The sequence below is a fragment of the Cherax quadricarinatus genome, unplaced genomic scaffold (genome assembly GCF_038502225.1).
Source record: "Cherax quadricarinatus isolate ZL_2023a unplaced genomic scaffold, ASM3850222v1 Contig292, whole genome shotgun sequence".
Lineage (NCBI taxonomy): Eukaryota > Metazoa > Arthropoda > Malacostraca > Decapoda > Parastacidae > Cherax > Cherax quadricarinatus.
The window spans coordinates 59,658-83,044 of NW_027195318.1; the positions used below are offsets into that span (position 1 = coordinate 59,658).

Consider the following 23,387-nt stretch of genomic DNA (forward strand, 5'->3'; position numbering starts at 1 on the left):
TTGTTAACCTCCCTTGTGGTAGTAACAACACAACCCAGGTGTCTTGTTAACCTCCCTTGTGGTAGTAACAACACAACCCAGGTGTCTTGTTAACCTCCCTTGTGGTAGTAACAACACAACCCAGGTGTCTTGTTAACCTCCCTTGTGGTAGTAACAACACAACCCAGGTGTCTTCTTAACCTCTCGTGTGGTAGTAACCCAGGTGTCTAGTTTACCTCATGTGGTAGTAACCCAGGTGTCTAGTTTACCTCATGTGGTAGTAACCCAGGTGTCTAGTTTACCTCATGTGGTAGTAACCCAGGTGTCTAGTTTACCTCATGTGGTAGTAACTCAGGTGCTTCACCTCTGCAGAAGTGAATCCGGCGCTGAGTGTGAGGTCGGCAAACGAGGTAGTGGTGGAGTGGCAGAAGGTCGACAATGCCAAGTACTACATAGTCAGCCTCTACCAAGACGCCTCCCTCTCAAATATGAGGTGGAGGAAGCAACAGACTCTCCCTCTCAGGTGAGACTTGGCACTTATTACCCAACTATATAATATAGGTGGTGGGTAGAGTAGGTGGAGCAGATACAACAAGTGGTGCGCACTACAAGTGGTAGGTAGAGCAGGTACAACAAATGGTGAGCACAAGTGTTAGGTAGAGCAGGTACAACAAGTGGTGCACACAAGTGGTTGTACCTGCTTCACCTACAAGTGGTGCACACAAGTGGTAGGTAGAGCAGGTGCAACAAGTGGTGCTCACTACAAGTGGTGCACACTACAAGTGTTAAGTAGAGCAGGTACAACAAGTGGTGCTCACTACAAGTGGTGCACACTACAAGTTGTAGGTAGAGCAGGTACAACAAGTGGTGCACACTACAAGTGGTAGGTAGAGCAGGTGCAACAAGTGGTGCTCACTACAAGTGGTAGGTAGAGCAGGTACAACAAGTGGTGCACACTACAAGTGGTAGGTAGAGCAGGTACAACAAGTGGTGCACACTACAAGTGGTAGGTAGAGCAGGTACAACAAGTGGTGCACACTACAAGTGGTAGGTAGAGCAGGTGCAACAAGTGGTGCTCACTACAAGTGGTAGGTAGAGCAGGTGCAACAAGTGGTGCACACTACAAGTTGTAGGTAGAGCAGGTACAACAAGTGGTGCACACTACAAGTGGTAGGTAGAGCAGATACAACAAGTAGTACACACTACAAGTGGTAGGTAGAGCAGATACAACAAGTAGTACACACTACAAGTGGTAGGTAGAGCAGATACAACAAGTAGTACACACTACAAGTGGTAGGTAGAGCAGGTACAACAAGTAGTACACACCACAAGTGGTAGGTAGAGCAGATACAACAAGTAGTACACACTACAAGTGGTAGGTAGAGCAGATACAACAAGTAGTACACACTACAAGTGGTAGGTAGAGCAGATACAACAAGTAGTACACACTACAAGTGGTAGGTAGAGCAGGTACAACAAGTAGTACACACTACAAGTGGTAGGTAGAGCAGATACAACAAGTAGTACACACTACAAGTGGTAGGTAGAGCAGGTACAACAAGTAGTACACACTACAAGTGGTAGGTAGAGTAGGTACAACAAGTAGTACACACTACAAGTGGTAGGTAGAGCAGATACAACAAGTAGTACACACTACAAGTGGTAGGTAGAGCAGACACAACAAGTAGTACACACTACAAGTGGTAGGTAGAGTAGATACAACAAGTAGTACACACTACAAGTGGTAGGTAGAGCAGATACAACAAGTAGTACACACTACAAGTGGTAGGTAGAGCAGACACAACAAGTAGTACACACTACAAGTGGTAGGTAGAGCAGATACAACAAGTAGTACACACTACAAGTGGTAGGTAGAGCAGATACAACAAGTAGTACACACTACAAGTGGTAGGTAGAGTAGATACAACAAGTAGTACACACTACAAGTGGTAGGTAGAGCAGATACAACAAGTAGTACACACTACAAGTTGTAGGTAGAGCAGATACAACAAGTAGTACACACTACAAGTGGTAGGTAGAGCAGACACAACAAGTAGTACACACTACAAGTGGTAGGTAGAGCAGATACAACAAGTAGTACACACTACAAGTGGTAGGTAGAGCAGACACAACAAGTAGTACACACTACAAGTGGTAGGTAGAGTAGGTACAACAAGTAGTACACACTACAAGTGGTAGGTAGAGCAGGTACAACAAGTAGTACACACTACAAGTGGTAGGTAGAGCAGATACAACAAGTAGTACACACTACAAGTGGTAGGTAGAGCAGATACAACAAGTAGTACACACTACAAGTGGTAGGTAGAGCAGGTACAACAAGTGGTACACACTACAAGTGGTAGGTAGAGTAGGTACAACAAGTGGTACACACTACAAGTGGTAGGTAGAGTAGGTACAACAAGTGGTACACACTACAAGTGGTAGGTAGAGTAGGTACAACAAGTGGTACACACTACAAGTGGTACATAAAGAACAAACTTCTGTCTAAGAGATGAATCTCCTCAGAGTGACGGTACAGGAGGACAACTTGATGGGGAACTATATGACCATACAAGCCTGTGTGGATAGCCTTCACTGTGGTGACATTTACCAGACATCCATAATGCATGATACAGGTGGAGGTAAGTGGATGACCCACACTGCCTTGGTTGTACTGTAATGAATCTGTAACGTATTGATAATACTCCGCATGCTGTAGTGCAGGCTCGAACCTCCGTCAACCCCACACTGCCTAGTCACTGGTGCTAGTAACCTGCCACTGGTGCTAGTACCCTGCCACTGGTGCTAGTACCCTGCCACTGGTGCTAGTACCCTGCTACTGGTGCTAGTACCTTGCCACTGGTGCTAGTAACCCACTGGTGCTAGTAACCTGCCACTGGTGCTAGTTTGTCATTGGTGCTAGTAGCCTGCCACTAGTGCTAGTAGCCTGCCACTTGTGCTAGTAGCCTGCCACTAGTGCTAGTAGCCTGCCACTGGTGCTAGTAGCCTGCCACTGGTGCTAGTAGCCTGCCACTGGTGCTAGTAGCCTGCCACTGGTGCTAGTACCCTGCCACTGGTGCTAGAGCCCTGCAACTGGTGCTAGTACCTTGCCACTGGTGCTAGTAACCCACTGGTGCTAGTAACCTGCCACTGGTGCTAGTACCCTGCCACTGGTGCTAGTACCCTGCTACTGGTGCTAGTACCTTGCCGCTGGTGCTAGTAACCTGCCACTGGTGCTAGTACCTTGCCACTGGTGCTAGTACCCTGCCACTGGTGCTAGTTTGTCATTGGTGCTAGTAGCCTGCCACTAGTGCTAGTAGCCTGCCACTAGTGCTAGTAGCCTGCCACTGGTGCTAGTAGCCTGCCACTGGTGCTAGTAGCCTGCCACTGGTGCTAGTAACCTGCCACTGGTGCTAGTACCCTGCCACTGGTGCTAGAACCCTGCAACTGGTGCTAGTACCCTGCCACAGGTGCTAGTACCCTGCCACTGGTGCTAGTACCCTGCCACAGGTGCTAGTACCCTGCCACTGGTGCTAGTACCCTGCCACTGGTGCTAGTACCCTGCCACTGGTGCTAGTACATTGCCACTGGTGCTGGTCAGTGTAAAGATTTTATATTTTCTTATGGGTATGTGCTAAACCCGTAGGGGATAGTGCCTTGATCCTGTTGAAAGTTCTTCATCCAAGGAATTGGAGCTGTCTTTCCTTAGACCAAACTCAATTTGCCACATTCCATGGTGTATGACCCCTACAGGTTTAAAGCTTCAATATGAGATTGTGTGACTTGTAAGGTGACCTTGGTCGACCTCTTGAGTGACCTTTAGTATCGTGACCCTTATATGACACCTCTTGGTGACTGCTGCTTGACCCCTGACATGCTCTACTTGGGTTGACCTGGGGTTCAACCTTCACCTAGGTTGACCTGGGGGTCACCCTTGACCTGGTTGACGTGGGGGTCACCCTTGACATGGTTGACCTGGTGTCACCCCTCACCATCTGTGTAACCTCTGACCTAGCTGTGCCTCTTTGTCACCCTCGACATTTCTTGAACTCGCATCTAAGACCTGACCTGTCTCCCCCTGTCCTTACGTGACCCGTGACCTGATACCCATACTGACCCGCCATGGCATAGGACTTGGCTTGACCTGTCATGACTCTAATAAAATAAGTGACCTGTCATAACCCCAACAGATAAAAACAGGGGCGTGGTTGCGGGCGTGGTGGGCGGGGTCCTGGGAGCGGTCCTCCTGGCCGGCATCATCTTCATCGTTATGTAAGTAACTCATCAGACGTCATCACTTCAGTACGTAAGAGAGTACTTTAATAACACTAATGTCACTTATTCATTATGTAATAACAGGACATTACAGTATTTAAGCCACTACTTAATTTTCTAAGTAATTGTGAAGTTACTTAAGGAAAAGCACTGTTACTTTAAGTACTCTGGGAATTACTTAAATATTAAGTCACTGTCAAGATGCATCATTGATTTGGGTAGTGGATTGTATTGTTTGCTTCTTTTGGTGTGATGAGTAGTGTGCACACACATACATAGCGAAGAGGCGGGGCCAGGAGCTGTGAATCTAACCCTGCAACCACAACTAGGTGAGTGCACAAACACACTCGCACACACACCTCTACTTTCTCCAATACCCATATACCAGAACAGTATAACAAGAGCCCATGTGACATGTCACGATATCTTATTAATGAGAATAAGATACCAGATATATTAAACAAATTTTATAAATTTGCTTATAACAGATAAGTGAAATTAGATATAAATCCATATGTAAAGTCAGCCCTCTCAGGGCCTAGTTCCTAGGCCTTTTGTGTATCCATATGCTCTTGCGCTACCGTCCACAGGATGGATATGGGGTGCACAAAAAACTAGCCACTTCGATACTAGCACAGTCTAAAGTATACACCGGCACTGTTAGCAACCTACAAACCGTACAACTATTTATAACAAAAACTTAGCAGTAAATTCTGCCTCTATAACCTTATTAAATCATATTACAAGTTGATACAAATCAGACAAGAGGAGGAGGAGCTGTGTTTTGTAGCCAGTCAAAAGACCCCTGACATTGTCTCTCACAGGAGACTGGTATGACTAGGATGTTATTAATGTGGACAAGAGAATACCCACTTATTGTGAGAGTGGTCAGGATGGAGAGAAGAAAAATATTACAATCGAGTGTAGAGGTTACCAATAAAACACCATGAAGTTCATTTCTTGATTACCAATAAAACATTACGAAGTTCACTTCTGGATTATGCACCTATCCTGGTATCTAAATAACCAGGTTAAATTACCACATATCAGTGCTGGTAGTGACGCAAAACAAATTAAAATAACTTCAGTAAAGATACACCGGTGTTGCACATGACTCTTATTCCTCATTATGAAAGAAGTGCAACCATGCAACATGCTACGTGAGGAGTTCAACTAAGTATGGACTAGCATGAGGCTACGAGATAGGAGGCTAGACTGCAGCAGCAGATGGAGGAAACTCGACATAATAATAACAATAATAATAATAAATCCCCTTTGCCAGATGATGTTTTAGCCTTTCTCAACATTTATTATTATTATTATTATTATTATTATTATTATTATTATTATTATTATTAATTGAACATTGTACAGTAATGGTGTACGACAGGTTGAACACTTTACCCCTCACACCAAGAAACCTAAGTTCAGACGCTGGTTACAAGGTTGCTCCCAAAACTAATACTGCTAGAATAATGCTGATAGAATAAGAAGAAAGTTAAATCTTCATCACTAGAGACCGGGGAACGAGAGGAGGTGACATGATCACAACTTACATTATACTCAGAGATAGACACATAGTCAAGGAATTTCTTCAATATGGGGATAGTACAAGAAAAAGGAATGTGGTACAAGCCAATAAGGAAATGTACACTGTAAAGTAGGTATGGCAAAAGCCTAATGCAGGATTAAAGCACTAATCATTAACATCTTAAATAAAGTCTGAGTGCTGCTTCTTGTTTGTGCATTACTTGTTATAATGAGTCTGTTCCACGTAATTCTGTTCATGTTCAACCTAAACCGTTTGATACCATATGTAACACACACATACACACGTGTGTGTTACTTGGTGTGTGAGTGAGTACTGTTCGTTTCACACAAGATTGTTGATGTTTAAGTGTGCATAGTTACTAATGTGTGTTTGTTCCGCAGGAAACACAAAACTGTCAAGAGGAAGGAGAGACTAGAAATTAAGAGTGTACCACGAGAGGAAGAGATGACTCCCAGACAGGTGAGTAACAACCACCACCACCACCCACCTTCCTCTTCCTCCTCATCAGTTAACACAGCTGCACTCGTCACTGAGAAATGACATTTAAGATTACTTATTTGTCGTTACCTATTTGTCAATACCTATTTGAGGTTATGTTATTACCTATTATAACTTGCCTATTTAAGGTTATGTTATTACCTATTATAGCTTATCTATTTGAAGATACTTATTGTCATGAACTATTTAAGATTATTTCCCATTGCCTATTTTCATTATCATTACGTATTTAATATTTATTAGGCATTTGATTACCTATTAGTAATTACCTATTCTTAGTTACAGGAAGAGTAAAATCCATAGCCTTATTTTCGAGTATTTGTCCAAGGTGAGGTACCTTGACGCTAGTGAGGGGTTCTTGATCCTGGGAATTGGAGCTACTAGTTATCTGCTTCTTCACCGTTGCTTAAGTCCGTAGGGGTTATATTGTGCCCTGGGCATGGGAGGTTCATGAGGTCTGATCCAAGGGAGAGGAGGGTAAGCCCAACTGCTTGGATCAAGAGCCCTTCGCCAGCATAAAGATGCCCACCTTGAAGGACATAAACTTGTTCCTCTAAATTTTGCACTATTTCAGTTAGTGTATTATGTAGTGCTTCACTTAGTGTATTATGTAGTGCTTCACTTAGTGTATTATGTAGTGTAAGTGTATTATGTAGTGCTTCACTTAGTGTATTATGTAGTGCTTCACTTAGTGTATTATGTAGTGTTAGTGTATTATGTAGTGCTTCACTCAGTGTATTATGTAGTGCTTCACTCAGTGTATTATGTAGTGTTGTTAGTGTATTATGTAGTGCTTCACTTAGTGTATTATGTAGTGCTTCACTTAGTGTATTATGTAGTGTTAGTGTATTATGTAGTGCTTCACTTAGTGTATTATGTAGTGTTGTTAGTGTATTATGTAGTGCTTCACTTAGTGTATTATGTAGTGTTGTTAGTGTATTATGTAGTGCTTCACTTAGTGTATTATGTAGTGTTGTTAGTGTATTATGTAGTGTTGTTAGTGTATTATGTAGTGCTTCACTTAGTGTATTATGTAGTGTTAGTGTATTATGTAGTGCTTCACTTAGTGTATTATGTAGTGCTTCACTTAGTGTATTATGTAGTGCTTCACTTAGTGTATTATGTAGTGCTTCACTTAGTGTATTATGTAGTGCTTCTCTCAGTAGTAGTAACCAGGTACCAGTAACCAGTTACCAGTAACCTGTCCGTTGACTCAACGACCAACCGTCTTGAGTCACGGTCGTTCATATTGTGCTGAGCTGACACTATTTCAAAACACCCACTACAGGGTACTGGCCAGCCGGCTAGGCAGTTTTACGAGTGTAGCCAAGGAGATAGGTACGGCTGGCGGGCATTCTCCACATAACAGTAATTATACGTATAACAGCCTACGTGAGTATTTCTACCCTAATCCACGTATCGAACTCCCACATGATAAATGGTGTACAGCGGTGTGGAGCGTGGATTTACGTTTTTAAGGGTAATTCAAGGCGTTAGAAGACTGTTGTGAGTGGCCGGCAGGGTCAAAGGTGAATCCCCAGCCAGCCAACCTCCCCTCATACCCTCCAGCCAGCCGTTATACCTTCACTCACAGCTTCTGCCTGCAAGCCTGTTGCAGCCGTTTCAAGCTTCCTGGCTTAGTTCGTGTGCTAATTGCTTCAATCTCCGAGGGGTTGACCCGGATTTTGCAATTAAGCCAGTCAGTAAGCCAGCCTGTGGAAGTGAACGCCAGTCAGCCTATCATCCAGCCTGTCTCCTGTCATCCAACTGCTCCTCCGTGCTTTGTGGATCGTTACACGTCTTCCAGTCATCCATTCTCGTGGGGTAAGCCAGCCAGCCAACCCAGCTTCTAACCCAGCTGAGAGAGAGAAGTAAGCCACGCAGTAAGAAGTAAGCCAAGCTCCTATGAGGTATTGTTTATATCGCTTTGTGCTTCCTGTTGGATGCTAAGAGTGGTTTTTACCATTCCTGTGGCATAGAGTGGGTTGTTAGCCATCTTCGTGGTGAGTGGGGTGCGCGGCAGACCCCCAGCGTCTCCCCCCACCACTCTCTCCCACCTCCCGGGGTGCGCGGCAGTACCTCAGCGAGAGTCATATACCACCACTCTCCCACCACCACCAGCCATCCACCCATATACTTGTGGTTGTTTGCACCCTTGTACCGGGTCCTAGTACTGTTTTGGCTCACATAATTGGTCAAGAGATTGTAGCTGGTGCCAACGAGATAAAGCCAGTTATGTGAGTTCGTCTAGAACGCACATTTCTTCACGACAACAGTGAGTGTAGGTGACGTCAGCCCTCACCGCGCGGGACACCATACCACTCATCCCCCGTCACCAGTCACCGTCCGTCTTCTACTCCCGACTTCAGTGATAATTTTCTTGAAACAATTTTTCTTGCATTTAAAGACATTTGCGTGTGTGAGACATTTATAGTAAATTTGCTTGTGTACTCTAAACCTTGTGTTTTCAGTGTAAACGCAGTATTTCTTTAACTCAGTATTTTTCCAATATTTTTCAGTGTTTTCACTTATATTATTTTATCCTGTGTTTTTCTTTATGCTATTCGTCTGTCGTAAGTATTATTGTGTAGTGTACCAGTCAGTCACCCTGTGTGAAGTGATCCAATTTTTTTTTTATTGTATTGTCATTGTATTTCATGCAGTGATATTCACCCCAGTATACCAAATTTTCCATTTATTTCTATGTGTGTCATTTTTTTCGTATGCCAACAGTGTCTCATTCCTCTAATTTTTCGCAGACTGTGTACCATTATTTTTGCCAGCAAAATTTTTGTCGTATCAGTCACAGCAAGATTTTTGTTGTATCAGTAACAGCAGGAATTTGTTGTAAGAATAAATTCATACTGTTGGGTGCTCCGTCACTGTAAGTGTCATATTCCCTGTTTTGTTCCTGTGTTTTATTTTATATTTTTATATTCTTGAACAAATTCACTCTTGATGCAATTTCAATTACTTTTAACGTAAAGTGTTTTCTTACTCTGTTTGAGTAAATTGTTTTGTCTAATTTACAATTAAGAGTTAAAGTGTTCAATCAGTTTATTTTTTTTTTTTTGATCTTCATAATTTTAATTCATTATTTTACCTGAGTTTTCCCAGTGACACTTTATTACTGCAGTGATTGTTTCTACACCTTATTTTGTTGCACTTGAAGTGAATTATTTTGTTGAACTGTTCTGCAGTGAATTCTTTTCTTTTATTGATATCTTATGAATTATATTTTAATTTTGTCTATGCATTCTTAGAAAATATTTAAAATTTCCCAGTTTACAATTTAATAATTTTATTTTACACTTTCACATTGATTTAAAATTTTAATTAATTAATTTCTTTATTAGCAAGAGTAAAGACAGCTCATTTTGAATTTAATTCAGTCTCCAGTAATATTTTTACTTGTATATTTCAATGTAAATTTTTTATTTTTGTCAATAGTCCTTTAAATTGAGTTTTCTTTCTTCTTGCAGTGTATTTAGACATTATTCTGCAGAATTAGTTGTATATCTTTTCATTTCAATTCTAGAATTTTATATCATTTTTATTGTTCATTATTTTTGCCTTATTTGTTCTCGTGTTACTTTGCCATTATGTCTCACATACCGTCAAGTGATACTTTAGTGAATGTCGACACTCAGATCTCTCAGGCTATTGCTGCTCCTGTCATCAGTCCTTACATTCCCTTACTGACTGACAGACAATACCTAGCCCTCGAGCAATGTGTTTGTTCTCACAGCTTGTATCTGAGATTTGTTAAAGTGCTGCGAAATGTGAAGTTCAGATTAAGTTCCTATAGATCCGTGAATTACTTATTAACGTAGCCGAGCGGTCAGGCACTAGTAATACTGTCACTCCTGTCTGGACTCCAGTCACAATATCATGCACGCACGATAGTGCTCTACTATCCTTGCGATGGCGACTTGTTCAAGTATTCGTTCCTTCCCAGGGGACGCTTTGAGAAGAACTTTACTTGCAACGAGTTATGCCATCTCTTGCTGATGCCACAAGCCGTGCAGAAAGACGTTTCTGTGGCTAGTGTGCTCACTTGAGTGTTGTTGTTGTCCCTTGTGTTTCAGATTGTGGTCCCATCCTAGTTGACAGTAATCAGTGCATTGTAAGAAGTTATTTCTCAAGTAACTTCCACGTTGTTAAAGTTTGTAAGTGTAGTTTCTTTATAGTCGATACCTCGTGTCACTGTGTGCGACTCAGAATATCAGCATTGTTCACCATGTTCATTTCTTTTCTCCTGTGCTTGTAGTTTGAGATAGTAGATTCGTTCTCCCTTGCTCATATTGCGTGTTATAGCGTTAATTTTTCAACCGGGGGGAGTCATCCACTCCACCGAGTTTGTTCATTCCTCCAGTAAGAAAGAACCGATCCCTTGTGGTCTGGTGTGATTCGATTCCTGCTCCAGGAAGATCTTATTCTGACTGTGAAGCCACCAGCTCCCATCAGTGACTTTGTCATGAACCAAGAATTACTGTATCGAACAGCCGAGTTGGGTACTCCTAGCAGAAGAGTATACCAGTTAGTAATTCCACAGTCACTAGTGAATGTAGCCTTACAGCTAGTTCACGATGTACCAGGTGTTGCACACCCTGGTATGGATCGTTCAGTAAAACAAGCCAGATTGAAATACTTTTGGCCTCGTATGGCAACTGATATTTCTGAGTATGTTAAGAAATGTAGTGTCTGCATGCAACATAAAGGCAATGCTAATGGTCCTAATCCAATCCAAGTGTATCCGACTACTAGCGAACCTTGGGAAAGAGTTGCGCTAGATTTGTTAACTAATTTCCGATGTTCCCTCCAAGGTAACAAACATCTGTGTGTTATGGTAGACCATTTCACCAGATATTGTGAGTTAGTTCCTATTGCAGATAAGACTGCCGAGACAGTAGCTAAAGCGTTTAAAGAACGCATTATCTGCAGGCATACCACCCCTAAGTCCCTAGTAACAGATAATGGAGGTGAATTCTGTAATGAAATTCTTGAAAATTTGTGTACCTTGTACAAGATCTCTAAATCCACCATTGTTCCTCATCATCCTGCCAGCAATGGGTTAGCGGAACGAACCAATAAGAAAGTACTTGATGTCTTGAGAGCCACTATCAATCCCAATAGTGAAACTTGGGATGAAGTTATACCTGATGTGCAGTGTGCTATAAATTCTGCTTACAATGTTTCTATAGGTGACACTCCACATTATGCACTGTATGGTGTAGATAAACGTTTGCCTTATGAGTTGTTATATTCTAATCCGAAACCAAATTACAACCCTGATGATTTCGTAGCAACTCGTACCAGCTTAGCTCAAAGTGTTTTTAGAAGAATCCGTGAAACACTTCATAAATCAACAGCTGAATTTACAAGAGTCGCAAATACTCGAGTAAAGCCATCCAAAATCAAAGTAGGTTCGAGAGTTATGCTGACTAATTTTAACAAAACGTCTGCAATGCCAAAGCTTGAACAAAAGTTTGTTGGTCCTTATCGCGTAGTTGAACATATCACTGGTAATAAGTATAAGGTTAGAGAGATTAGTACTGGTCAGTATAAAGAATCGCATTTGGATCATATGAAGTTAGTATGTGATGATAATGATGTTCCAACCCAGACTAATGTAACAGACTCTGACAATCCTCCTGATCCTGTACTCTCTTCCTCTGATACTCAGTCAGACGACCAACCTGAATGTCGTTATTCCCTACGTACACGACAGGTATTGAGAAATCCTCAAGTATCATTTGTAACTTCCAATTCAGATTTGCCTCAAACACAGCATGAGTTAGCCAATGCTACAGAGTTTGATCCTCCCAGAGATGACACCCATTCTGCATATGCCAATCTTACCCTAGCAGAGTTGGGGTTAAATGTAAATAACCTGTATAGATGAATAATTACAGTATCAACTTATCAGTATTCAAGAATTTTTTTTTTTTGTGTTCATGTTCTCTCCGCATTCTGAGAGTTAACAGTCTAGATTTGCGTGCACCGAATCTGCCTTTCTGTTAAACACTCTTTCTTTGTATATATTCCTTCCTCAGAATCCGTAGATCACACGAATACAGATCGATCGATCAAAATTTTTGTTTTTATCACTTGTAATCTCAATGTTGAGTTCGTTGTTCATTTGTTGAGTTTTAAGTTGTACTATAGTATACCTTGTATTACATTACAGTTTCAGTTACGTAAGCTTTCATTCCAATGTTCTACTTATGTATCTATAATGTTTCATGTTGTGTACTTTGACATTGTATAGAATCAGCCCAAGCCGTATACCTGCCATCTCTAGTTTGTATTAGTTGTATGTCGGGACGACATACGTTAGCGTCGCCGAGCTCTCAGTAGTAGTAACCAGGTACCAGTAACCAGTTACCAGTAACCTGTCCGTTGACTCGACGACCAACCGTCTTGAGTCACGGTCGTTCATATTGTGCTGAGCTGACACTATTTCAAAACACCCACTACAGGGTACTGGCCAGCCGGCTAGGCAGTTTTACGAGTGTAGCCAAGGAGATAGGTACGGCTGCGGGCATTCTCCACATAACAGTAATTATACGTATAACAGCCTACGTGAGTATTTCTACCCTAATCCACGTATCGAACTCCCACATGATACTTCACTCAGTGTATTATGTAGTGTTAGTGTATTATGTAGTGCTTCACTTAGTGTATTATGTAGTGCTTCACTTAGTGTATTATGTAGTGTTGTTAGTGTATTATGTAGTGCTTCACTTAGTGTATTATGTAGTGTTGTTAGTGTATTATGTAGTGCTTCACTTAGTGTATTATGTAGTGTTGTTAGTGTATTATGTAGTGCTTCACTCAGTGTATTATGTAGTGTTGTTAGTGTATTATGTAGTGCTTCACTTAGTGTATTATGTAGTGCTTCACTTAGTGTATTATGTAGTGCTTCACTCAGTGTATTATGTAGTGCTTCACTTAGTGTATTATGTAGTGCTTCACTTAGTGTATTATGTAGTGTTGTTAGTGTATTATGTAGTGCTTCACTTATTTTGTTTAACTCACTAGTAGCAGTGTGTTAGTGAGTTAATGTGAACTGGAGTGTGGTGGTTCTTTTGGAGTAGTTGTAAGTTATATATAAGTTAATATTATTAATATATATAGTTTTGTATAGGTGAGTTTGTTTGTCCTTCCATATACTATATTAATTAGTTGCACTCATGCTTTATTATTTAATGAGTACATGCTGGACCAAGGTTTGCTGCCTTTTACAGTGTAATTTTATAACCTCTAGACAGCAGTGTAAGCAGCCTTTAGGAGCCAGGAACATTTTAATTAAGTTACGACATCAAAGTCGGAACATGTAGTGCTTCACTTAGTGTATTATGTAGTGTTGTTAGTGTATTATGTAGTGTTCTTAGTGTATTATGTAGTGCTTCACTTAGTGCATTAAATTCTCACATGTGTTGTATGTAAAGTGTATACATTTAAAGGATGTTGTGTAATAATTAACTTCTCTGGGCAGAATATATTTGACTACGACGAATGGGGCGCCAGACGGCTGGGTCAGCCACCAGTGGCCCAGATCACTGTTAACGTTAAGTAGCCAGGTATGTAACCTTGTGTTGTGGCTGCCCACCCCAGTGTTGTGGCTGCCCACCCCAGTGTTGTGGCTGCCCACCCCAGTGTTGTGGCTGCCCACCCCAGTGTTGTGGCTGCCCACCCCTGTGTTGTGGCTGCCCACCCCTGTGTTGTGGCTGCCCGCCCCAGTGTTGTGGCTGCCCACCCCAGTGTTGTGGCTGCCCGCCCCAGTGTTGTGGCTGCCCGCCCCAGTGTTGTGGCTGCCCACCCGTGTGTTGTGGCTGCCCACCCCTGTGTTGTGGCTGCCTGCCCCAGTGTTGTGGCTGCCCACCCCAGTGTTGTGGCCGTCCGCCCCGGTGTTGTGGCTGCACGCTCCTGTGTTGTGGCCACCCGCCCCTGTGTTCTGGCTGCCCACCCCTGTGTTGCCCACCCCTGTGTTGTGGCTGCCTGCCCCAGTGTTGTGGCTGCCCACCCCAGTGTTGTGGCTGCCCACCCCTGTGTTGTGGCTGCCCGCCCCAGTGTTGTGGCTGCCTGCCCCAGTGTTGTGGCTGCCCACCCCTGTACTGTGGATGCCCACCCCTGTGTTGTGGCCTCCCGTCCCTGTGTTGTGGCCGCCCGCCCCGGTGTTGTGGCTGCACGCTCCTGTGTTGTGGCCACCCGCCCCTGTGTTGTGGCCACCCGCCCCGGTGTTGTGGCTGCACGCTCCTGTGTTGTGGCCGCCCGCCCCTGTGTTGTGGCCGCACGCTCCTGTGTTGTGGCCGCACGCTCCTGTGTTGTGGCCACCCGCCCCTGTGTTGTGGCTGCACACTCCTGTGTTGTGGCCGCACGCTCCTGTGTTGTGGTTGCACGCCCCTGTGTTGTGGCCACCCGCCCCTGTGTTGTGGCCACCCGCTCCTGTGTTGTGGCTACCCATCTGTGTTGTAGCCACCCGCCCCTATGTTGTGGCTCCCCACCCCTGTGTTGTGGCTCCCCGCCCCTGTGTTGTGGCTGCCCGCCCCGGTGTTGTGGCTGCCCGCCCCTGTGTTGTGGCTGCACACCCCGGTGTTGTGGCTGCCCACCCTCTGTGTTGTGGCTGCCCACCCCTGTGTTGTGGCTGCCCGCCCCTGTGTTGTGGCTGCCCACCCCGGTGTTGTGGCTGCCCGCCCCAGTGTTGTGGCTGCACACCCCGGTGTTGTGGCTGCACACCCTGGTGTTGTGGCTGCACACCCTGGTGTTGTGGCTGCACACCCTGGTGTTGTGGCTGCACACCCCGGTGTTGTGGCTGCACACCCCGGTGTTGTGGCTGCACACCCCGGTGTTGTGGCCGCACACCCCGGTGTTGTGGCCGCACACCCCGGTGTTGTGGCCGCACACCCCGGTGTTGTGGCCGCACACCCCGGTGTTGTGGCCGCACACCCCGGTGTTGTGGCTGCACGCTCCTGTGTTGTGGCCACCCGCCCCTGTGTTGTGACCACCCGCCCCTGTGTTGTGGCTGCACGCTCCTGTGTTGTGGCCGCCCGCCCCTGTGTTGTGGCCGCACGCTCCTGTGTTGTGGCCGTACGCTCCTGTGTTGTGGCCGTACGCTCCTGTGTTGTGGCCGCACGCTCCTGTGTTGTGGCCGCACGCTCCTGTGTTGTGGCCACCTGCCCCTGTGTTGTGGCCGCACGCTCCTGTGTTGTGGTTGCACGCCCCTGTGTTGTGGCCACCCGCCCCTGTGTTGTGGCCGCCCGCCCCTGTGTTGTGGCCACCCGCCCCTGTGTTGTGGCTGCACGCTTCTGTGTTGTGGCCGCCCGCCCCTGTGTTGTGGCCACCCGCCCCTGTGTTGTGGCCGCACGCTCCTGTGTTGTGGTTGCACGCCCGTGTTGTGGCTGCACACTCCTGTGTTGTGGCCGCACGCTCCTGTGTTGTGGCTGCACGCCCCTGTGTTGTGGCCTCCCGCCCCTGTGTTGTGGCCACCCGCTCCTGTGTTGTGGCTACCCATCTGTGTTGTAGCCACCCGCCCCTATGTTGTGGCTCCCCACCCCTGGGTTGTGGCTCCCCGCCCCGGTGTTGTGGCGGCCCGCCCCGGTGTTGTGGCTGCCCGCCCCAGTGTTGTGGCCACCCGCCCCTGTGTTGTGGCCGCCCGCCCCGGTGTTGTGGCCGCCCGCCCCGGTGTTGTGGCCGCACACCCCGGTGTTGTGGCCGCACACCCCGGTGTTGTGGCCGCACACCCCGGTGTTGTGGCCGCACACCCTGGTGTTGTGGCCGCACACCCTGGTGTTGTGGCTGCACACCCCGGTGTTGTGGCTGCACACCCCGGTGTTGTGGCTGCACACCCTGGTGTTGTGGCTGCACACCCTGGTGTTGTGGCTGCACACCCTGGTGTTGTGGCTGCACACCCCGGTGTTGTGGCTGCACACCCCGGTGTTGTGGCTGCACACCCTGGTGTTGTGGCTGCACACCCTGGTGTTGTGGCTGCACACCCTGGTGTTGTGGCTGCACACCCTGGTGTTGTGGCTGCACACCCTGGTGTTGTGGCTGCACACCCTGGTGTTGTGGCTGCACACCCTGGTGTTGTGGCCGCACACCCTGGTGTTGTGACTGCACACCCTGGTGTTGTGTTGTGTTGTGGCTGCACACCCCTGGTGTTGTGGCTGCACACCCTGGTGTTGGTGTTGTGGCTGCACACCCTGGTGTTGTGGCTGCACACCCTGGTGTTGTGGCTGCACACCCTGGTGTTGTGGCTGCACACCCTGGTGTTGTGGCTGCACACCCTGGTGTTGTGGCTGCACACCCCGGTGTTGTGGCTGCACACCCCGGTGTTGTGGCTGCACACCCCGGTGTTGTGGCTGCACACCCTGGTGTTGTGGCTGCACACCCTGGTGTTGTGGCTGCACACCCTGGTGTTGTGGCTGCACACCCTGGTGTTGTGGCTGCACACCCTGGTGTTGTGGCTGCACACCCTGGTGTTGTGGCTGCACACCCTGGTGTTGTGGCTGCACACCCTGGTGTTGTGGCTGCACACCCTGGTGTTGTGGCCGGACACCCTGGTGTTGTGGCTGCACACCCTGGTGTTGTGGCCGGACACCCTGGTGTTGTATCGGATGTGAAAATTTAGATATGCGCGGATGCGCATATGTATGAGGATGTGCTCCTTGTTTTGCGGATGAGGATGTAAGGAACCGTGTTTCCTTACACCGGTTGTCTATGTTCACCCATCAGTAAAATAGGTACCTGGGTGTTAGTGGACTGGTGTGGGTCGCATCCTGGGACAAGCGGCTTTCTATATAGTAGTATGTCATTGATGTCAACTAGGCTTGTATACCGTGTACATGTACTTGTAGTAGATAAGGATATTATTATGTACTAGTATACTATATACAAGCAGTCTTAGCACTTAGTGTATTACATAACTGGTAGAAGGGTTGTATCCCCGTATTATAATTTAAAACTGAATTATCACTCTGAGAATGGTCTGAAGCTGGAGGAATACAGTGCCTGGGGAGTGCCAAGTGCCTGGGGAGTGCCAAAATCCAATTTGAACACAGAAAAAGAGTAACTTCAGTTCATGGGATCAAGAGCCCTTTACAAGCATCAGGGAACCATCAGTGAAGGGAAGGTTGCTATATTCAACCAACCTGATATTATTCATTAAAATACTTATTTAATTAAACCCATGTTAACAGTATTCACATGGTTAACCTCAGCATTCACATGGTTATGTTAACCTCAGCATTCACATGGTTATGTTAACCTCAGCATTCACGTGGTTATGTTAACCTCAGCATTCACGTGGTTATGTTAACCTCAGCATTCACGTGGTTATGTTAACCTCAGCATTCACGTGGTTATGTTAACCTCAGCATTCACGTGGTTATGTTAACCTCAGCATTCACGTGGTTATGTTAACCTCAGCATTCACGTGGTTATGTTAACCTCAGCATTCACGTGGTTATGTTAACCTCAGCATTCACATGGTTATGTTAACCTCAGCATTCACATGGTTATGTTAACCTCAGCATTCACATGGTTATGTTAACCTCAGCATTCACGTGGTTATGTTAACCTCAGCATTCACGTGGTTATGTTAACCTCAGCATTCACGTGGTTATGTTAACCTCAGCATTCACGTGGTTATGTTAACCTCAGCATTCACGTGGTTATGTTAACCTCAGCATTCACGTGGTTATGTTAACCTCAGCATTCACGTGGTTATGTTAACCTCAGCATTCACGTGGTTATGTTAACCTCAGCATTCACATTGATATGTTAACCTCAGCATTCACATGGTTATGTTAACCTCAGCATTCGTGGTTATGTTAACCTCAGCATTCACGTGGTTATGTTAACCTCAGCATTCACATAGTTATGTTAACCTCAGCATTCACATGGTTATGTTAACCTCAGCATTCACATGGTTATGTTAACCTCAACATTCACATGGCTGTTAACCTCAGCATTCACATGGTTATGTTAACCTCAGCATTCACATGGCTATGTTAACCTCAGCATTCACGTGGTTATGTTAACCTCAGCATTCACGTGGTTATGTTAACCTCAGCATTCACATGGTTATGTTAACCTCAGCATTCACATGGCTATGTTAACCTCAGCATTCACGTGGTTATGTTAACCTGTTACAAAAAAACGCGATTCTAAAAGCTTAGATTCTCCAGTGAATACTAGAAAGGACTGCCCTTCTAGCATCCAGCCTGTTACTGGGTTTTCGTAACAAGTAGTCAGTATCCTTGTCCAATTATCCATTAGAATTCTATAATAATTATTAGTGCTTCAGGATTACAACTGGTAGGCTACTAACTAGAGAAATTAAAATTTAATAAATTTATTAATCATAGTCTAGAGGTATATTATCAAATTAAATTAATTAATCACAGTAATCAAAATAATAATGATCACTTCTCTCGTGTACAGTATTATTGTGCTGATAGCACATACCACATTTATAATTCTTAAGTACTGTCTGGTACATAAACATTTAATAAGATATTACAAATATGTACAAGTAAGTTTGTGTGTATGGGTGTAAGTGCTCTAAGTAGTTCGCAATGTCTCACGAGTCGACTAGACTTAAACAAGTGATTGACAAAGTCCTCTCATAAACTAAGTTCTTGACCGACTGGCAATCAGAACAGTCTGCTTGAACAATAAAAAGAATGCTAAGCCCAATAGCAATATAACAAGCAACTGCGACACAGAATCAGGAACAAGGAGATAATATAACGACAGCAAGTAGGGACCATCTGCAGATCCTCCACAAAAGTCACAAAACTCCCATAATACTGAATCTAAGTTCAGCATAAGAAAATCCCCGACTGTGACAGTACACAGAAACCAGTACAAGTTAGGTCAGAAGCTACAGCTCAGGACCTGAGTTGCTTAGAGTGTCTATGCGACACACAACCTCAGTACAACGTCGAAAATCACTAAGTCGAAACAGTGTTCTGTCAACAGAGTCTCCAGAACCTACAACAATAATAAGACAGAGACGATCTTCCAACAAGGGCCTATAAGAGAGATTTAGGAATATGTCCAACCAAGAGAGTCTAGACCAGACTGAATACTTCAGGCGAGGTGTGGACACCCCCCCCCCTCTATCACGTGATAGCTCCGTGGACAGTTGCTGCCCAGCAACAACGAGAAGCCGGCAGAGTAACGAGCCACAAGCGATAATTACAGTAGTTAGACAATGAAGACTTGAACTATGAGCACATAATGTGTGTTACATCCTACCTAACAAAACTAAGTCAAATAATAATATAAAGCAATATATTTACGATTTAGCTATTATCGCAAATATAAGCAATATAAAATTATATGAAAAGGTAATATACATTATATACATATACATAATATACATCATATACATTGTAACCCATTCAGGGGTTGCAGCATAACCTCATTCACATACTTGTGTTAACCTCAACATTCACATGTGTTAACTTTAGTATTCACATACTTGTGTTAACCTCAACATTCACATGTGTTAACTTTAGTATTCACATACTTGTGTTAACCTCATCATTCGCATACTTTGGTTAACCTCAACATTCACATACTTGTGTTAACCTCAACATTCACATACTTGTGTTAACCTCAGCATTCACATACTTGTGTTAACCTCAATATTCCCATACTTGTGTTAACAACATTCACATACTTGTGTTAACCTCAACATTCACATACTTGTGTTAACCTCAGCATTCACATACTTGTGTTAACCTCAACATTTACATACTTGTTAACCTCAACATTCACATACTTGTGTTAAACTCAACATTCACATACTTGTGTTAACCTCAACATTCACATACTTGTGTTAACCTCAACATTCACATACTTGTGTTAACCTCAACATTCACATATGTTAACCTCAACATTCACATACTTGTGTTAGCCTCAACATTCACATACTTGTGTTAACCTCCACATTCACATGTGTTAACCTCAACATTCACATGTGTTAACCGCAACATTCACATACTTGTGTTAACCTCAACATTCACATGTGTTAACCTCAACATTCATATACTTGTGTTAACCTCAACATTCACATACTTGTGTTAACCTCAACATTCACATGTGTTAACCTCAACATTCACATGTGTTAACCTCAACATTCACATGTGTTAACCGCAACATTCACATAATGTGTTAACCGCAACATTCACATACTTGTGTTAACCTCAACATTCACATAATGTGTTAACCTCAACATTCATATACTTGTGTTAACCTCAACATTCACATGTGTTAACCTCAACATTCACATACTTGTGTTAACCTCAACATTCACATGTGTTAACCTCAACATTCACATGTGTTAACCTCAACATTCACATGTGTTAACCTCAACATTCACATGTGTTAACCTCAACATTCACATACTTGTGTTAACCTCAACATTCACATAATGTGTTAACCTCAACATTCACATAATTTACTTTCTACTAACCAGTATAAAGTATTTTTAAATTTATTTTTAATCCGCTGGAAAAATGCATTACTTAAACTAGTTATTTTTTATTGTAAAAAATCTCTCATTGTAAAACAGTGTCTGTAAAACAGTGTCTGTAAAACAGTGTAAAACAGTGTCTGTAAAACAGTGTAAAACAGTGTCTGCAAAACTATGAATCTTCTTGGAAAATAGATTTTATTTGCTTTATTATTTTGACTAAAGGAATTTAGAAGAGACTCGTTCAAGTTATTCTAGAAATAAAGTTTTTACTAACTGGGTCATGTAGACAGTGCAGGAACACTGTGTTAGTGTCAGTGTCAGTGTTAGTGTCAGTGTCAGTGTTAGTGTTAGTGTCAGTATTACTGTCAGTGTTAGTGTCAGTATTACTGTCAGTGTTAGTGTCAGTATTACTGTCAGTGTCAGCCGGGAAGACCAGCCAGTGTTGACAGTCGTCACAAGTTGATCACAAGGTTAGGTTAAGTAAGGTTTGTCAAGGAACAGGATAAGTGTTTCCTGACGCAGGTCTTAGTCATTTGATGACCTGCAGCTGGAGCTTTAGGTCACCTGACCGAGGCCTTCCACTGGCTTACTCGTCCACCCCTTTTTTAAAAAAAAATTTAACAAGTTTAACAAGTTTTCTTAGCTTACTTCACTGAAAGCCAATATTAGGAACGTTCTACATAATACTGAGCACAGGTTCCATGGAACCTGTGCTCAGTATTAAGAACGACTTACATACACCAGAGATGGTCGCCGGGAGGACGACGAGACTTTGTTCAACGATCACCTTGAAGGTTCCTTTAAGCCTCCCTTATGATAGACGGGTTACGTTTACACTTAAGACTTTAAATTCAAACTTGATGACAATATGATTTATTCTTATTTCCATATTATATTTTGTATTTTATTTTTACTATTAATTATTTATTTTTTCAGGACGCGTTGGTAGTAGCAGCAGGAGGTGGCGGTGAAGATTATTATCATAGTTACACCTCGTGACTCACTCTACTCTCAACATATCTGTACATAGAGGAATTCTTGTAAATAATTAAAAAAGAATGTAGCCAAGAGTTTATGTACTTTGAGAGACTGTAAAGCAATCAAGGAAGGTGGACTCAGACCGACCAGTCTGTAACTTAACACCATTTTTGATTATACTAATTAACCCAGTGAAATGACAGTATAATTTAGCACAAAATTAATTAAGCCTAATACTCTAGTATTTAAACACACACACACACACACACACACACACACACACACACACACACACACACACACACACACACACTTGGAAATTAAAAACATCAAAAGAACAGAGAATTTCTTCACGGTGAAGGTAGTGAACAAATGTTCTGGATTAGACAGATATTGTGGCCACCCGCCCCTGTGTTGTGGCCACCCGCCCCTGTGTTGTAGCCTCCCGCCCCTGTGTTGTGGCCACCCGCCCCTGTGTTGTAGCCTCCCGCCCCTGTGTTGTGGCCTCCCGCCCCTGTGTTGTAGCCTCCCGCCCCTGTGTTGTAGCCTCCCGCCCCTGTGTTGTAGCCTCCCGCCCCTGTGTTGTAGCCACCCGCCCCTGTGTTGTGGCCACCCGCCCCTGTGTTGTAGCCTCCCGCCCCTGTGTTGTGGCCACCCGCCCCTGTGTTGTGGCCACCCGCCCCTGTGTTGTGGCCACCCGCCCCTGTGTTGTTGCCTCCCGCCCCTGTGTTGTGGCCACCCGCCCCTGTGTTGTGGCCACCCGCCCCTGTCTTGTGGCCACCCGCCCCTGTGTTGTGGCCACCCGCCCCTGTGTTGTGGCCACCCGCCCCTGTGTTGTGGCCACCCGCCCCTGTGTTGTAGCCTCCCGCCCCTGTGTTGTGGCCACCCGCCCCTGTGTTGGCCTCCCGCCCCTGTGTTGTGGCCTCCCGCCCCTGTGTTGTGGCCTCCCGCCCCGGTGTTGTAGCCTCCCGCCCCTGTGTTGTAGCCACCCGCCCCTGTGTTGTAGCCTCCCGCCCCTGTGTTGTAGCCTCCCGCCCCTGTGTTGTAGCCTCCCGCCCCTGAGTTGTAGCCTCCCGCCCCTGTGTTGTAGCCTCCCGCCCCTGTGTTGTAGCCACCCGCCCCTGAGTTGTAGCCTCCCGCCCCTGTGTTGTAGCCTCCCGCCCCTGAGTTGTAGCCTCCCGCCCCTGTGTTGTAGCCTCCCGCCCCTGAGTTGTAGCCTCCCGCCCCTGTGTTGTAGCCTCCCGCCCCTGTGTTGTAGCCTCCCGCCCCTGTGTTGTAGCCTCCCGCCCCTGTGTTGTAGCCTCCCGCCCCTGAGTTGTAGCCTCCCGCCCCTGTGTTGTAGCCTCCCGCCCCTGAGTTGTAGCCTCCCGCCCCTGTGTTGTAGCCTCCCGCCCCTGTGTTGTGGCCTCCCGCCCCTGTGTTGTGGCCTCCCGCCCCTGTGTTGTGGCCTACCGCCCCTGTGTTGTGGCCACCCGCCCCGGTGTTGTGGCCCCCCGCCCCTGTGTTGTAGCCTCCCGCCCCTGTGTTGTAGCCTGGCCCCTGTGTTGTAGCCTCCCGCCCCTGTGTTGTGGCCACCCGCCCCTGTGTTGTTGCCTCCCGCCCCTGTGTTGTAGC

At 45.2% G+C, this 23,387-nt stretch overlaps 1 protein-coding gene across 1 annotated transcript in view; it reads left to right on the forward strand.

Moving 5' to 3' along the window:
• Positions 1 to 22,086, forward strand: part of LOC128706450 (uncharacterized) — a gene marked incomplete at its 5' end in the record, with an annotated part of 81,671 nt that extends 59,585 nt beyond the window's left edge. Inside the window, 6 exon segments of the mRNA XM_070080299.1 lie at positions 352 to 502; positions 2,506 to 2,621; positions 4,170 to 4,251; positions 6,187 to 6,265; positions 13,806 to 13,890; positions 21,732 to 22,086. Of these exon segments, the coding sequence (XP_069936400.1) occupies positions 352 to 502; positions 2,506 to 2,621; positions 4,170 to 4,251; positions 6,187 to 6,265; positions 13,806 to 13,886 (509 nt within the window).
• Positions 22,087 to 23,387: the final 1,301 nt, after the last annotated feature.